This window comes from Mya arenaria, chromosome 12, assembly GCF_026914265.1.
Source record: "Mya arenaria isolate MELC-2E11 chromosome 12, ASM2691426v1".
NCBI classification, from domain to species: domain Eukaryota; kingdom Metazoa; phylum Mollusca; class Bivalvia; order Myida; family Myidae; genus Mya; species Mya arenaria.
The window spans coordinates 37,409,575-37,427,527 of record NC_069133.1 but is presented as its reverse complement, the minus strand read 5'-3'; the positions used below and the strand labels follow the sequence as shown (position 1 = coordinate 37,427,527).

General features: G+C 35.6%; 2 protein-coding genes across 3 annotated transcripts in view; one reads left to right on the top strand and one right to left on the bottom strand.

Annotated features, from left to right (window-relative positions):
* Positions 1-4,732: 4,732 nt before the first annotated feature.
* LOC128210276 (proline-rich nuclear receptor coactivator 2 A-like) lies at positions 4,733-7,398 on the bottom strand. The gene is made up of 3 exons (XM_052914511.1): positions 7,150-7,398; positions 6,864-7,028; positions 4,733-6,229 (listed from the first exon to the last, which is right to left on the bottom strand). Exons 2-3 carry the CDS (start codon positions 6,977-6,979, stop codon positions 5,923-5,925), a joined length of 423 nt encoding a protein of 140 aa, XP_052770471.1. The 5' UTR covers positions 6,980-7,028; positions 7,150-7,398; the 3' UTR covers positions 4,733-5,922.
* A 345-nt stretch (positions 7,399-7,743) lies between these two features.
* Positions 7,744-17,953, top strand: part of LOC128211263 (E3 ubiquitin-protein ligase RNF38-like) — a 51,993-nt gene continuing 41,783 nt past the window's right edge. For both annotated transcript variants that reach the window (XM_052915843.1, XM_052915842.1), the window contains exons 1-2: positions 7,744-7,871; positions 8,276-8,617. In XM_052915843.1, the coding sequence (XP_052771803.1) occupies positions 8,320-8,617 (298 nt within the window). In that variant the 5' untranslated portion in view covers positions 7,744-7,871; positions 8,276-8,319. The remainder of the gene's footprint in view (positions 7,872-8,275; positions 8,618-17,953) is intronic.

The window sequence follows — 17,953 nt, the reverse complement described above, 5'->3', positions numbered from 1 at the left end:
TAAGCCTTGTTCAAAATAGCAAGGATCTGCATAGCTGTTTCAAACAAAAAGGTTTTTAACATTTCCCAATTTAAGTATACCAAACCTGTGAACCCGGGGGCGTGGCCAGTAATGACCCCAGGGGCATAATTTGAACAAACATTCACAAGCAATTGTGACTTTACATGTAAACTTGGCTAAAATTAAACTTCGCTCATGAAGACTTAACCAAAAATAGACTTAGCTAAAAATAGCATTTTTTATACTTTCAAGACCCATAATCTAGGCATGCATATGGATATCTAAATACTGTAGAAGTTTCATCAAGATACAATTAAAACTGAAGACTGTATCATGTTCACAAGCAATTGTTTACAGACGCACTGATTTTTTTTATTCTTTCAAGGCCCATAATCTAGGCATGCATGGGCGGATCTGGATGGTCTCCGAAAGGAACTGAGCTCTAATGGATATCTAAATACTGTACAAGTTTCATCGAGATACAATCAAAACTGAAGACTGTATCATGTTCACAAGCAATTGTTTACAGACTCACAGACGCATGAATGCAAGGACACAGGGATGCACATACAACGTACACATAACCATCGCATAAGCTCTTCTGGCCTTTGGCCACAGCTCACCCATATTCATGATTGTTGAAGACAACATTGCAGACAAGTTTTCTGACCAAGATCCATAACAACAAATAAATTAACAATGAGGATATCTGCTCTAGTTTTGACCTAGTTACCTTTTTTTTTGCTGAGTTTATCAATATTAATATTTGTTAAAGACAACATGCAGAAAAGTATTCCGGCCAAGTTTCGTCAAAATTGGATAAAAACTACATGTATTGAATTAATGACACTGACAACAAGTAAAAGCTTTTAACTCTGAATCGTTTTCAACACACGCCCTCGCTGTTTTCGCCCATCTATAACCAATTATGTTGTCCCAAGGGCATACATGACAAAAACATATTTCCAGCTCCAAGCCATCATGAACTATCAATAGATGGGACAAAACATTTGTCATGAAATGGCATAAAGAAATGCACTTTTTCTTAAGTCAAGCACACTGAACAGACACACTGTACAATATGTTCATTGAGATTCTCCCCTTAGGAATAGAAATATAAAATGTGTTAATGCCACAATGTTTATCACAACAATAATCATCATAACATAAAAACCATCATCTCCATCTCAAATGTAAACCATCATCATCATCATCATCATCATCATACCTTTACCATATAATGAGTAAAATTTATCAACAAATGCACCAAAATGTGACATTGACCTATGAAAAAGGGCAGTACATGAAAGTTAAAGATCAACCACAGACCTTTGATGTATGAATGTGGATCTTGCATACAACACACAATCTTTATATGCCAAACACATGTGACCTTGACCTTAGAGGTGGAGACATGGGTCTTGCACGAGACCCATCGTCTTTGAATGTCAAACACATGTGGCAAGTTATTTTAAAATATGTCCATACAAGAGAAAGTTATAGCCCGGACACGACAACCTATACTCTATGTCCTTATATGCAGCATTCCATTGTGAATAGACACCTTAGTGTGACCTTGAACTTAGAGGTAGGGACACGGGTCATGCACATGACCATCTTCTTGGTATGCCGAACACATGTGGCAAGTCATTTTAAAATCTGTCCATACAAGAGAAAGTTACAGCCCGGACACGACAACCTATACTCTGTCTTTATATGCAGCATTACATTGTAAATACTAAGTGTGACCTTGACCTTAGAGATAGGGAAACAGGTCTTGCCTCGACACTTCGTTGCTATGTCCAACACATGTGGCATGTCATTTTAAAATCTGACCATACAAGGGAAAGTAATAGCCCTGACACGACAACCTATACTCTCAGTTCTTATATATGCAGCATTCCATTGTGAATAACGCTAAGTGTGACCTCAACCTTAAGAGGTAGGGACACAGGTCGCCATGACATGTCGTCTTGGTATGACGAACACATGTGGCAAGTCATTTTAAAATATGCCCTTACAAGAGAAAGTTACACCCTGGACACGACAACCTATACCCCATGTCCTTATACGCAGCATTCCGTTGTGAATAACACTAAGTGCCACCTTGCCCTTGGGAAAGGGACACAGGTCTTGCATGCAAAACGTCTTGGTATGTAGAACGGTATGTGGCAAATTATTTTACATATGTCCATACATGAGAAAGTTACAGCGTGGACACAAGTTACTAAGCCAGACACATGGACGGACGGTGCGATTTAAATATGCGTACCTTAGCGGCATAAAAACAACATATCAACCTCATCAAAATTTTTCGGAAACTGTGAGTTATATTTTTTTCTTGAATCTGACATATAAGTATTCAATTCAATAATCAAGCAAACTGGCCCTTTATTTATTTTTCTTGGGCAGATCACTTGATTATTCTCATGAACCACACTAATAAACCACCTAGGGGGTGCAATAACAACAAACAAAATTCATGCAGCTGTATGCTAGCATGAAACACCGCCAGGCAGTGTGTTTGACAATTTGTAAGAGCATTCTTTCGAATGAATTGGCGGGTCCTGAAGAGGACCCTATAGGATGGACAGAAGGAAGTAGGCTGTTTCTGGAAGAAGAAGGTGTCGGAGACGTCGACGATAGATTTCTGGGATGTCGAGATGAAAACCGGGACTGGGGGTGTTTGTTGTCTTAGTAAATGTCTTGTTCACGAGTCTGTACAAAATGTCCTGTTGAAACTCTGCTTTATCACAATGTCTTCTCACACAATTAAACAAATAACAAATTATATGTATAAACAATTCAAAACTTCTCTTTCTTACAATTCACCATCTTTGTTGAGACATAAGTTTTTTGTGTAAGTCTAGCACAGATAATTGCTTTCATATCGTTCCGTTAGCTGCTTATTTGCACACTTACATCTGTAGCACAGTCAATTATGGCAAGCGTAATGGCTTGGCCTTTAATCACAGTTAAAACTGTTGTCTGTGTCTAAAGTTTTCTTTTGCTGAGATCATAGCAAATTGGTCATTCTTAAGGTATCACTTTTACAAAACTGTCCACATACATTCCATATTTAAGCTTTCAAGTAAGAACATTGTCCTTCTGAGATCGAGGCTGGATTCAAATGCAGCCCCTTTTACACGATCTCCATATCAGTCGTTGTGATACCTTTTAATGGCAGGCAGGACATAGCGACGCCCTAATCCGCAAGTCCTGTGTTTGACACTGTGAACTTGGGATTGTTTCAAAGTCCCTGATGAGAACTTGTGTTTGGTCTCAATGGTGAATATATTCCCTGAATACACCTGAATACAATATGTAACAACTGGCTGCATTGTACACAATAACAGTTCAAATGCACAAACGAGTAATGAACACACACCTGAAAATAGTACGACCCGTCGTTAATTTCTGTAACGTTGTTCGATGAAGAACCAAATACATGATGTATAGCTGGTTTCCATAGATCACAACGTTGTTCGATGTTGAGCAGAATACATGAAGTATAGCCAGTTTCTGTTTCACAGGGTCAGAATACAAATTGATAATCATAGTGACTGCTTCCTAGGACTTGGTCCGATTCAACAGAGTAAATTCTATAATTATAGTGTTCATTACATTCATACACAGCTGTTGAGAATGATGCCGAGAATTCTACATAGTATTGGATTACAATTTGAACAAAATTCAAAGATCTATAGATACACAAAACATTGCCTAAATATCAATTATCCTTTAACAAAGATTTCCATTTCTTGATTCTATCTTTACATACAAGATTGATTAAATATCAGTAATCAGTTAACAATGATTTTTCATTCCTTAATCCATAAAACTCATTTCTTAATTCTATAACATTTGTACATAGAATAGTAGTTATATATACAAAAGTTGATCTTTCAATGTTTTTAAAAAAATAGATTTGGTATATACGAATTAATCACATATGACATGTTAGCACAACAGTTTCCCATATATTAAACCTTTATACACTTCAGCATGCAACAGGTTCTAGAACCGTCATATGGTGGACATATCACAATTTTAGATACTAATATAATATTTAGCAAAACAAGAAGTGGAGATTACTTAACAAATCAAGGCTTAACATAAAATATTTATTAATTTAAATTTATGCATTCGTATATTTCATATCACCCATGTTTCACAAAAAATCCTGTACCCTTTCAAAGTTACTATTCAGTGTTCTTCGGCCTTGATTTGTAAGGCTTTCTAGCGTCAATTCCGTACAATGAATAAAGGACTAACATCAAAAGTTTGTATCAGATTTCATTCAGAGTAAGGCCGTTGCGCATCTTAACAAAGACTGATCTCGTTAATTTGTCTATTCATTGTTCACATTTGCTATCGTGTGAATTACTTGCACCATAGAACATAATCTCCACTTATACATAAATGCCTTTCCAGGAATTTTAAGTTTGATTTTCATGTAGTTATGAACATGTAGAAAATGAAATATTTAAAAAAAAATGAATGTTTTAAAACAGCACAAAGTATTGACTTTTAAAAATTGAACAACACCAAAATTCCTGAAAACGTGGCATCGAAGACAATAACAATCAAGAATAAGCACAGAAAACATGTCATATATTGCAATATCAACTAAAATGACTTAGCCCTATTTGATTTTCAAATCACATTTACTCCTCAATTCCGACAAATGCAGTAGTTTATAAATTTCAGTATTTTTTTTTTCATTCAATAATTTTTGAAACAATATTAGGGTCCTGAGTAATCAAGAACTCAAAATATTGTGATTACATCTCAAGAATATAAATATTATATCTCTAAACGCATGTTTTTGTATTTTTTTCTCTTTCGATATAAAGTAAGTTAAATAAACTCTAAATAATAAAAACACATTTTTTTCGTCTACTACATTTGTCCCCATTTCATGATTTTCATGTTTTATAAAAACTAGCTGAAACATTCACATTACCCTTAATGGTCAATCTGATGGAAATACTGAGTCATTTATGTAGTTGAGATCACTTGCCATAACCATTATAGAACTTCATTATAATCATAATGCACAATTCGATAGCACACCTTATGATAAGGTAACATAGCCGCTTGGATCAAAATCCACATACATCATCCTATATATTATTAAAAGGATTTCATCTTCTTCTCAGTAGCCTTCTAAACAAACCCCCTTTGAAACGTAACTACAGTTTGCCGAAGGGCAAAATTTGCACCATACTAAAAACAGAGTTTCTGACTTAAAATACGTAAAAATCTAACATAAAAATATTTGTATATACAAATATCTGACGATTCCGTACAAACAATATTGCACATAACTTAACTGTGTAGTGAACAATACACTTATTTAGACAACAGCTCAGCCCTAAAATATATTTACAATAAAAATTGCAATTTGGTTTTCAACCAAAGATCCCAGTAAGACAAGTGGTTGTAGATATAAAATATAAAAATCTAAGGGAGTTAAAACTAAAATGGAAAATAAAATTTTATCAGTGGTTATCCCCCTTATCCATTCAATGTTTTTGATTTTTTGGTCCAAAATTATACAACGATATTGTAAAATAGGAAGTTAGATTTAAATAGTGCTAATATTAAAGCGTAGACCGCTTCACATCATGACATGCCCAAAAGAGATTTCCATTTTAATTAAAACTCCAGATTTAAAACGGTGGTAAAAGATAGAAAGTAATCCAGTATTATCCGGTAAACAATGTTAACAATGGCATATGAACATGATACATGAAAAATGATTAACAGAACTCATGAAATCTGTAATGGACATGAACGTTAATACTGACTCATGAGCAATGTTAAGAGCAATGAAATAATGAGAAATGTTAATGAAATCAAAATGGAATGACTTAATTCAATGTCCTAACATCTTAATTATCAAATTTTCCGGTCAGGCTATACTTGCTGTGCAGCAACTTTCAGTAACATTTTCAATTGGCTCGACACATCTGATCCACCTCCTGAAGATTCTTGTCTGATAAATGAACCAAAGCTCATCCAATGTGATGGGGGTTTTGGCAGGAACTCGGGTGATGGTGGGTCACTAAATTTGGCTCCAGCATATGCACTGTCACCTGGCGATGGTGACCGACTCGAAGAGTTGGACGATGAGTCGACATATCTTGGTGGGGGAGAAACCCTTTCGGACTGAAACACTGGCCGTGCGTGTGTAGGAATTGCACTGCTTTCAATGGGACTGCTCCTACATGTAGAAACCAGAGGGTCAATATTTTGAAAAAAATACAGTCCACCTTGACACTGTCATGGTGTATTTAAAAAATTATATTTGTCTACGTATAAAGGTCAGTATCAACAACAATGTTTTGACAATGAATTGCTGACAAATAAGTATCAGAGTACTGGATGGTACATTTGATACAACCATTCCATATAAATTTACACATTCCAAAAAAGTGTGCCTAAATTACTATTAAGTAAATATATATCACTTTTTGTATTACTTGACCACAATTAAAACTGTCCAAAAACATAAGACTTGTCCATACAAATCTGTGTCCATTTGTAACTTAATTCAAAAGTGATGATGTTGATTGGGAACCCCATGTTTCTTTAATATGGTTTACAAATTTTAATCCTGTAAATGAGTCGTCTTATTGGCCTGATTGGACCACCAGCGCTTTCAAGGAGTGTCAATTACAAAATATGCAGATTACTGTTCAATTTCCAATTGGTTGCTTATGTGATATAAATACATATAACAATTGTCTGATGTCATCAATGGCTTTCCACTTTAGATACACAAATAAGACGATATAGGTCAGGGTCGCTAGCTCAGCACCTAAAAATAACCTGGCATATGGCCAAAACAACATTACCTATCCTCGATGAGCTTAGGGGATGGAGAACCCCTCGAACTGTTACTGTTGTAACGCTGCCTTCTGTTTTGCCTCTTTCCAACGTCCCTTGGCTTCATTGTTCCTGACCAAGTCATTCTGTGGCTGACAAATTCAAACCAGAATAGTTGGACCCCCGAAGTTTGGCTGAAAATCGTAACTACCCTTTTAAGTGGCTTGATTTATTTATATTACATAGAAGAAACTTATTTGATACAGATAATTTCCCATGACAAAGATTCAAAACACAAAAATCATAAGTACTCACGAATAATTCCTCCGTTGATATCGAAAACAAAGATGGCTGTCCTTTGTTTACAGCTTTGACCTTTTCAATTTCGTCGATTGTCTTGGTCCTTGTGCTATACTAACCCTAAACTCCTACGTCGTTATTTCGACCTCTTTGATGGGAAAATTTTGAAATGATTTCTTTCGACCTAAACCTTACTTAATTTCTGAGACTAATGATTTCTTTTCACTCTACGCTCGCCCAACTTGGCTTCTCCTTTACATCTTTCTCGCTAACAAAAACACTGGAGCGTGAGCCAATCAAAGATAAGGAAAATAGTCATATGACTGTCATGTGACAACAAACACCAATCAAAAAGCGATTATTTTAAGACGCGCACTGACCGACATGATTTTCTATTGTTAGAACTACATGTACAATATTGACCCACAAACCGTGAAAATTAGGTCGAATATGCCATTATTTTTAATCTTATCCTACTATACCACATAGTGCCTTTTATGACGGTAGAATACATACTACAACATTTATTTTACCTTTATTTCTTTCCTTTATTTAACTGTATATATTGGTTAATGGCCCCAATTGAACTCGTGACGTCAGAAACAGGAAATCGAATTGGGGTACCTACACTTCAGAAAATTGCAATCAAAATTATTCTTTTTAGGGTTCCGCCGCGTAATATCAATGGAAGTTAAGGTTTGAAGAAAACAAAAGTACCAACTTCAACTCTTTTAACGGTAAGAAACTCACTATGCACGTCTCTGGAATGATATATCAATCGATTTTATTTGCATGAAATTCGTACTCAAACCATTTCGAACCATATGATATTTCATTAAAGGAAGAGAAAACCGTCAGAATATGTATTTTACGCGCGCAAGTGTTGATGGTTATAGTAAGAGTTAACTCAATTACTTATTTATAGATTGATTTGCTACCAATACTAAAATTTACCAACAAATGACCAAGATAAGCAATGATCAGTCATGAGTGTGCGCCTTTTATAATAAATAATGTTTTTTATTTTAATAAATAATGTTTTTTATTTCTTTGCAGGGAGTAAAAAAACATTGTATTTTGCAATCTTTAGCTTTTGGTTATCACATGTTTTTTTTAGAATTCATCAAACTTTCAATTCTAGGTGGCGGAGGGTCAATCAAACCTTTAAGAAATCAATTCGCAACAATGCCCATAGCCTCTCCACAGAGCGATGCAGAACTTCTTCAACTTATTCTCCAATCAAAACCCCACAGTGTTGCTGCTCAGTCCCAACTTGTAGCAAATTATACTGGCGAAGGTGGGGCATGTGGATCTGATCTCCATGGGATATCGCCTGGAGGGGCAGAAGGGGACTCCGAGTATTTCAGCACCCACAGCCCTCCAATACTGAATCTTAGCCCAAATCTGAGTCCCTCAAATGAGCACCATCGTACGTCACCATGCTACGATTTGAGGGAGTCTACACGTAAAAGAGCATTGCAAGGTAAATGTTTTCTCAATGCTTTCAAGGCTTATTTTGAAGAGATAATAAACAACCTCATTAATACTAATATTAGGATTGATGGCTTTCAATTTCAGATTATTGTACAGTTGTTAAGTCATTTCTTGGCTTGAAATTTGTCTTAATCAAGACAATAATTAATTTCTAGTCATAATCATAAAGAATTTCAACTTACGCTGGTTTAAAGCCAATAAATGTCACTCATCCGATACACACAACCTGCATCAGATTTGCAATAACATGTGCCAAGCTGCCAACCAATGAGTTTGTATTCTAATTATTACTTAAAAATACTAATATGTACTTCAAACGGATCTAAATAGCTTTTTAAACAGATTTTACAGCAAACTTAGTCCCTTGACATTTTCTTGGAGCCTGAATCCCTCATACTTAAACTCAATTTTCATGATTGGGATTTTAAGTCTATTATCCCTGAATTTTATTTTGAGCATTCGATGGGACCTAGACAGTAATTTTTCTTACTTTTAAAATGTCCCGCCTTAAAGAATGAATATGAAGAAATGCATAACATTACCACAGGGGCAGGGTGCATTGTTTTCCCTATGGGTGCTTTTTTGAAATATTTTATAATAATAGTTTAAAAAATAGAAGTATTGCAATATACATGTAATTCTAGTTTATACATGTCTCCATCATTATTTGTAAGACTGGGAATATTATTTTTGGTAAATGACCGGTGGGGGGGGGCCAGGGATTGGGCATAACAACACAATATGCGCTTGTGAACATTACAACTTAGTATAGAAATGCATTTGTAAAGTTTCTGTTTATGAAGGAACCGGGGAGAGTGTGTTGAAAGGTTTTCATCATACAAGAGAAGTTAATATTGTGAAAATAAGCTTTAAATTATTTGTGTATGAGTTGATGACTAAACATTAGTAGGGTTATTTTCAAGTATTATAAAATTAACGGTAGCTAATTGTTCAATTAATCTTAGATTTAATTGTTTTGTTTCAACATGCCATGGTCAAGATTGGTGTTGAAATGAAACTCAAGTGTAGTTGTATATAAACTTGTCAGCAGTTTGGTTTGACTTGAAAAGGGAAGGGAATCAAAATGATTGCATTGTCTTTCACACTTTTTATAATGTTGTGAGTGCTAATCATTCATTCATTGTCTATTCTGGGGGTTGGAGAAGGGGTGTCAGTATTTGAACAGATTATAATGTTTAATCACACAAACTGCTAAAGCTCTTCACATAATTTTGTCATCGAAATTAGGCTTTTTGATGTACAAGCCTGAATTCTTATACTATTGCTTGGCATCAAGTTTTTTTAACAAGCCCTGCTACATGTATATTAAATTTAGAATTTGAGCAAGCCGAGAAGACATTTTATCAGTGCAGGGCTTGCAGGCTTGTGTTCATTTCGACCACTGTTGGCATAATGGTAGGGTGAAAATCAGTCAAAGTTGATCATAAAATGGTCAATCCATTTCGATCAATATTTTTTTATTCCTCTTAAATAATACTATTACAGCCATCTTTGATTTGGTTTTATTCCAAAACGGTTTTAAATTGAAGGTAGTAATGGTACACCCTTTAATATAGAAAGGGCTTCTAAAAACAGCAATTTGCCGATCTGGACTGATTTTGACCAAGACAGACCGATTTCAGTTTCAAATAGTGTAAATAAAATCGGTCCGATTTTTCTATTTTTTTTCTAATTCGGTTCAAAACGACTTAGTCAGTAAAAGTTGTAGAAATTGTAATACACAAACATTCATAGGTCATTCTCACATTCAAAACTACCCCTGATAGGTCATAAAAGTGTCTTAGTTACCATGAGACGGATGTGACCAGCTCCTTTTTCGCTACGCTGATCAATATATAGCCTATCTGTTAATTAGCAGACGCGTGCAATCGGTCCAATCACGTGTTTTGGTATAGTGGCAGAAGGCACAATTAAACAAACTATGTGTTAATTATGTGCCTGAAGCTATCCTGATTAAGTGTTAAAATTGGTCCATATTTTCACATGGCAATATGCTATGTCGTCGTTGATCATTACATTCATGATATTGTAACAGTCCGCTGTAGGCGGCGGATGTGCGTTCATAGTCTCCACTTTTATGCACTTGCTAGAAAGCTCAGCTGTCCTGTGAGGCATAGAAAGTTGGAACTTCAACAATCTTTAAAGCTCTGCTTTCCTGATTATTGAAGTGTAACTATGTGAGAATAGAGAATAGAGAAGTTATATATAAAGACCAGTGGACCCCTTCAGGGTCGAGCATGCTGTTGGTGTTTGTTTCATTATGCCAGAAAGCTCGGCTGTCTGGTGTTTGTTCATTGGCTCGCACGTTACAATATATCCGTTTGTTGATTACCAAATGGTAAAATTTAAATTGTAATAAAGAACCATTGCTGCTTAAAAATGGTTTTAAAGATAAATGCATTTGTCATCCATGAAAGCATTAAAAATCCGAATTAATTAACCTAGTAATATATAGGATATCAACAGCGACACTCTTGATTAACTACACAGTCTGAAATCTGAGTGCACCGCTTAGGTCATATTAATTCGCAGTAATGAAAAAATCGTTGTCAATATCGCACTTATAGCTTGTTGCCCCGATTATAAATCTAGATATATATTATTATTCAAGATTATCAGTTGAATGTTGACCCACTGTAGAAGCATTAAGCAAATAAATCATAATACTGTTTCACTTTTTGTCGTCTGACTGCTTCGCAACAGCCACAGTTAATTACGATCGCAGTCATTCTTGTTACAAAGGCTATGCTTGCTCTAGAGCCCTCTTTCGCATTGCCACATCGTAAAAAAATACTGACAGAAAAGCATTCGGAGCTCCTCGGCCATTATTTTCAAAAACAACCTCAGTCGGATGTATGCCGGTACATCAGTTGAAGTAGTCTGTAAATTTTTGAAAAATATCATTAATTAAATGTAGTGTTTAAGAGTTGTATTCATTGCTCTCAGTTTAAATTGATTGCCAGTGAAGTGTATTATTGCAAACATAATTAATATTCCCAAGAGTTGAGTCATAAAGTTTAACTACTAAATAAGATAACTACGCGATTATTTGCAGCGGACTTAACAAACCACTTTTTGAGTATGTAAACCGTCCAAATACATACGAGTTTTTTTTTTATAAAATGGCCAAGGAGTTCCGAAGTTCCGAAGGGACAGAAAAAACATCATGAAAATGTGCGACATTTCTATATAATCAGGCTATTGAACAGGTCTTTTTTTTAGGGGGGGGGGGGATTTTTTTGGGGAGGGGTTGTCGACGGGTCCGGACCGATTGAGGTTCCAAAATTTTAGAAGCCCTGAATATAACAATTTGTATTTGTACCAATACGACACAGATGATTAGTTTTTATGTTGCAATGGCACATTTTAAAGTTGAGTTTATGCCAATTATGTAGCTCTGGTGCTCAAACTGTTCTATAATTTGTGAAGTCAAAGCAAAAGTAAAGAAACAGCTTTCAACACATACAGTGTCCTTGGACTCCAAAGTTTCCAAATTTATTGAGGGACACAGACCCTACACATCTCCCGCTGGAACACCATAATTTCAGTTAGAAACAAGGAACCTAAAATATATGTTAATTTTAAGCAAGCATTAAGTTAAAATAGGCGACCATATTAGTATCCGGATGGAATATAATAATTTCAGTTAGAAAGCTAGAAACCAAAAATGAATGTTAAGTTTTAAGCAATATAACAATCAAAATTATTGGTTTATATTCGTATATTTACTAAAGGGAGAAAAATTGTGCATATTAGAATGGGATAGTCAAATCTGGTATTGACAATGTTAATTCGCAGACAAAATTGATTTGCATTCTGGGCATTTGTAAGTAATTTCATCAATTTTGGATGAAAAATTACCTGCAATCATAAGAATGCCACATCAGCAATACCCATACTACTACTACTACTACCACCACCACCACCACCACCACCACCACCACCACCAATAGTAATAAACACCTCAATGCAAGGATACCAGGTTTTTAATGATTGACTGAAATACTTCATCCTTCCTTGTGAGATACAGTTTCAACTGTTTTTCTATTTTTATTACCCTGATCTTGACATTGATTCAGGGGCCCCAGGTGCAATCCCATGAAAGTCCTCTATTTACTCTTCCAACATACCATGTTTGGTCACAATATGTAAATCCTAACTAAAGTTATTTATTTTGAACCATATTTTTTAGCTCACCAGAGCACAAAGTGTAAAGTTTACAGGTAGCTTCATTACATGACTCTTTACAAATATAAAACAAGGCATATGAAGATATGTTTAAATTGCAACATTTTTATTATACCCCCACAAACGAAGTTTGAGGGGGTATATAGGAGTGAGCTTGTCGGTCTGTCGGTCGGTCTGTCTGTCTGTCATTCTGTCGGTTTTCATGGTTCCGGACGATAACTCATGAAAGGCTAGACAGATTTGAACAATTTTTGGTACACAGGTGTAACATCAGAAGATACAGGTCAAGTTCGATATTGGGGCTGGTGGGGCCAAGGTCAAGGTCACTGTTACTAAAAATAGAAAAACGGTTTCCGGACGATAACTCATGAAAGGCTTGACAGATTTGAACAATTTTTGGTACACAGGTGTAATATCAGAAGATACAGGTCAAGTTCGATATTGGGGCTGGTGGGGCCAAGGTCAAGGTCACTGTTACTAAAAGTAGAAAAACGGTTTCCGGACGATAACTCATGAAAGGCTAGTTTTTCTTGTCAGCAGTGTAACTTCTAAATTACTCAACAGATTTAAATAAAACAATACATGCATGATAAAAGAAGATGCAGTGTGCAGTAACCTTGGAGTTATGGCCTCTTTCAAAGGAATGGTTTGCCATTCCTGTGTCCAGGCGGCATTTGGGGGTATTCGTCAGTCCTGTGACAGCTCTTGTTAATGCTTTATCACAGACTTGTGGCCCTTTGCTAAGGTGAGCATTTTAGGGCCATCATTGCCCTCTTGTTTGCTTTTAGTAATAGTGACCTTGAGGCTAGGGGCCCCAAATGCAATACCATGTAAGGTCTCCATAAACTCTTCTGTTATACCAAGTTTGATCGCAATATGTCGACCCTATGATTTTAATCATTCATGCATTGTCTAGTCTGGGGGGCGGGTGAGGAGTCAGATAAAATTTGAACAGATTATAATGTTTAATCACACAAACAGTAATTCAGTACCAACCGTTTTCCTATTTTTAGCAACATTGACCTTGATCTAGAGCCTAAGGTCCCTAAACCGAATCCCAGGAAAGGTCTTTATAAACTTCTTTTGCACCCAGTTTGGTTGCAATATGTCAACCCTAACTTAAGTAATTCATAACCAATCATTTTTAGCTCGACTATTCGAAGAATAAGGAGAGCTATACTACTCACCCTGGCGTCGGCGGTGACGTTGGCGTCACACCTTGGTTAAGGTTTTGCATGTAAGCAACTTTAAGTCATTATCTCAGTAAATACATCATGTATTGCATTGAAACTTTGGATATGTATTCCCAACTATCTTACATACTAAATTAATGAAGTTAGATGACAATTATTTGAATATAATGCAAATAATAGGCCTTTATTATTCAACTTAGAAATTCTGGTTAAGGTTTTGCGTGTAAGCACACATAGGTTAATATCTCAGCAACTACTTGAGGTATTGCATTGAGACTTAATACAATGGTAGTCAACCATCCAACCTACTTAATTAACCAAGATAGATAACTCTAGTTTGCATTTAATGCAAAATAATTGCCCTTTATTATTTGACTTAAAAATTATGGTTAAGGTTTTGCATGTTACCACATTTAAGTCAATATCTCAGCAAATATATCATGTATTGCATTAAAACATTAGATATGTATTCCCAGATAACACTTTTTTGAATATAATGCAAATTGTGGGCCTTTATTGTTTGACTTAGAAATTCTGGAAAAGGAAATGGTACTCAACCATCTACTTAAATAACCAAGTAAGATAACTCCAGTTTGCATTAAATTAAAATAATGGCCCCTTTTTATGCGACATAGAAATTCTGGTTAAGGTTTTGCATGTAACCACTTGTAAGTCAATACCTCAGCGAATACATCATGTATTGCATTGAAACTTTACACACAGGCTCCCATCTATTTAACCTTCTTATTTAATCAAGTAAGATAACCCTATCTTTTATAATATATAGTTTTTGCCCCTTTATTATGCGACTTAGAAATTCTGGTTAAGGTCTTGCATGTTAGCACACATAGGATACTATCTCAGCAACTATTTGATGTATTGCGTTGAGACTTTATACAATGGTATTCAACCACCCAACTTAATTGAATAACCAAGTTAGATAACTGTATTTTGCAAATAATGGCCCTTTATTATTAGACTTAAAAATTCTCGTTAATATTTTGTATGGAACCACATTTATGTTTATATCTCAGCACACCATGTATTGCATTGAAATCTAATCTAACAGTGATCCATGCATGTTTTGCCAAAACTTTTCAATCCTTACATTGAAAAGCGGCGGAAAAGTTGAGCGCGCTGTCTCTGTGACAGCTCTTGTTCTAGTTTTAGTAACAGTGACCTTGACCCTAGGGTCCCAAAACACAATCCCATAAAAGGTCTCCATAAACTCTTCCTATATACCAAGTTTGGTCGCTATATGTCTCACCTACCTAAAACAAGCTTTAGCAAAGGTATTTAATATGTCGGGATATCTATATAACATGATTTGAATTAGGATGCCATAAATGTCAATGCAATGGTGAATAAGATGGTTGGAAGACAAAAAGAATGGAAGCTTGAATGCAAAATACATGCCTTATACTATTACTAATGATAATCAAGCATTCTGCACTAAGGCTTCATGCGCGCAGTCAAGTGGTTTAGTTTCCCCCACCGCCTATAGGAGGAATAAATTTAAGAGTCTACTTGCAGCATGGAGGATGACTTTATTTTTAATTTTAGTCATGTAAAGCTCTCAAGACAAAAACAGAATTATGGTTTTAGGAATTAATATAAGTTATTTAACTTGTTTTCCAATCCATTAATTCAATTAGATCATATTCATGTTTTGTACCTATTGTCTGTAAATTTTTGTAATATAATATTGTTTAAACTAAAACTAAAACAAATTGTTATGGTAAGCTGTGAATTAAGTTTAACAAAACTAATGGTGTACTCTGTATAATGAATACATGATGGTCATCAATTATGCTGCAAAGATATCGTAAGTGACTCAATTTTCTTGTACACAGTGATCGAGCACTCCACTTGTTCTTACTTTAGAGCTTTGAGTCCATATGATGAACCACATTCAAATATCTTAATGGAAACCAAATTTCTATTTTTAATAACAGTGACCAAGTTGACCTTTTTTGAACAGACCCAAAAGCAGTGATGGCAATCCAAGATAGCTTTTAACAGGTTTTGACTATACACCAAGTTTGGTGTCCATATGATCAACAAAACCAAAGTTATTGGCTTGAAACCCCTAGTTGATGACAACAGAATACCTGCCCGTCCAACGACTGCTGACACACCATTCTAACTACCTGATTTTCTTTTAAAAAAGCCGGGTAAAAATCATAGAGGTATGTAAGAAATTAAACCCTGTTACGCAATCGGAACTCAGCCATCTCCGCCATACAAAGAGCCTCGATTGTATGGCAGTGCGTAAGTAAAAGTAGTTTGTCAAATTTTTAATAATGATATTAATTAATTGTAGTGTATTTTCATGCCCCTGAAGGAGGTAGTATTTAAATCGCACTTACCATCGGCCCACACGTCAGTCCATTTTTTTGTGTTCAGGCTGCAACTTTTCATGCAAGGAACGATTTTTAAAATACCTGTCTCGTTCAATGGCACTTCAGGGGCATTGGTCACTTACTGTGTCAGCTCTTGTTTATAATTAAGTTCAAATTGATTCCCAGGGAAGTGTATTATTGCATAAGTAATCATTCCTAAGAGTGAAGTACTTGGGCTTAAATGCTTAATTGAAATAACTTAGGAATCTACTAACAGCGTTAAGTTAAATGTTAAGAATTCAGACATTATAAATTGTCAATATACATCCGAGGATGTCTTTCACAGAATTTTATGCATAGGGTTCATACTCTCAGAATGTCATACACAGGATTCTTACTCTCAGAATTTCATACACAGGACTCCTCTCAGAATATCCTACAAGGGGTTCTTACTCTCAGAATTTCATACACAGGATTCTTTCTCTCAGCATTTCATACATAGGACTTCGACTATCAGAATTTCATACACAGGATTCTTACTCTCAGAATTTCATACACAGGATTCTTACTCTCAGAATTTCATACACAGGATTCTAAGAATTCTCTCAGAATTTCATACACAGGATTCTTACTCACAGAGTTTCATACACAGGATTCTTACTCTCAGAATTTCATACACAGGATTCTTACTCTCAGCATTACATACATAGGACTCCTACTCTCAGAATTTCATACACAGGATTCTTACTCTCAGCATTACATACACAGGACTCCTACTCTAAGAATTTCATACACAGTATTCTTTCTCTCAGCATTTCATACACAGGGTACCTACTATCAGCATTTCATTCACAGGATTCTTTCTCTCAGAATTTCATACATAGGGCTCCTAGTCTCAGCATTTCATACACAGGATAATTCTTACTCTCAGAATTTCATACACAGGATTCTTATGCTCAGAATTTCATACACAGGATTCTTATGCTCAGAATTTCATACACAGGATTCTTTCTCTCAGCATTTCATACATAGGACTCCTACTCTCACCATTTCATACATAGGACTCCTACTCTCAGCATTTCATACATAGGATTCTTTCTCTCAGCATTTCATACATAGGACTCCTACTCTCAGCATTTCATACATAGGACTCCTACTCTCATAATTTCATACACAGGATTCTTTCTCTCAGCATTTCATACATAGGATTCTTTCTCTCAGCATTTCATACATAGGACTCCTACTCTCAGCATTTCATACACAGGATTCTTTCTCTCAGCATTTCATACATAGGACTCCTACTCTCAGCATTTCATACACAGGATTCTTTCTCTCAGCATTTCATACATAGGACTCCTACTCTCAGCATTTCATACATAGGACTCCTACTCTCAGCATTTCATACATGGGATTCTTTCTCTCAGCATTTCATACATAGGACTCCTACTCTCAGCATTTCATACATAGGATTCTTTCTCTCAGCATTTCATACATAGGACTCCTACTCTCAGCATTTCATACATAGGACTCCTACTCTCAGCATTTCATACATAGGACTCCTACTCTCAGCATTTCATACAT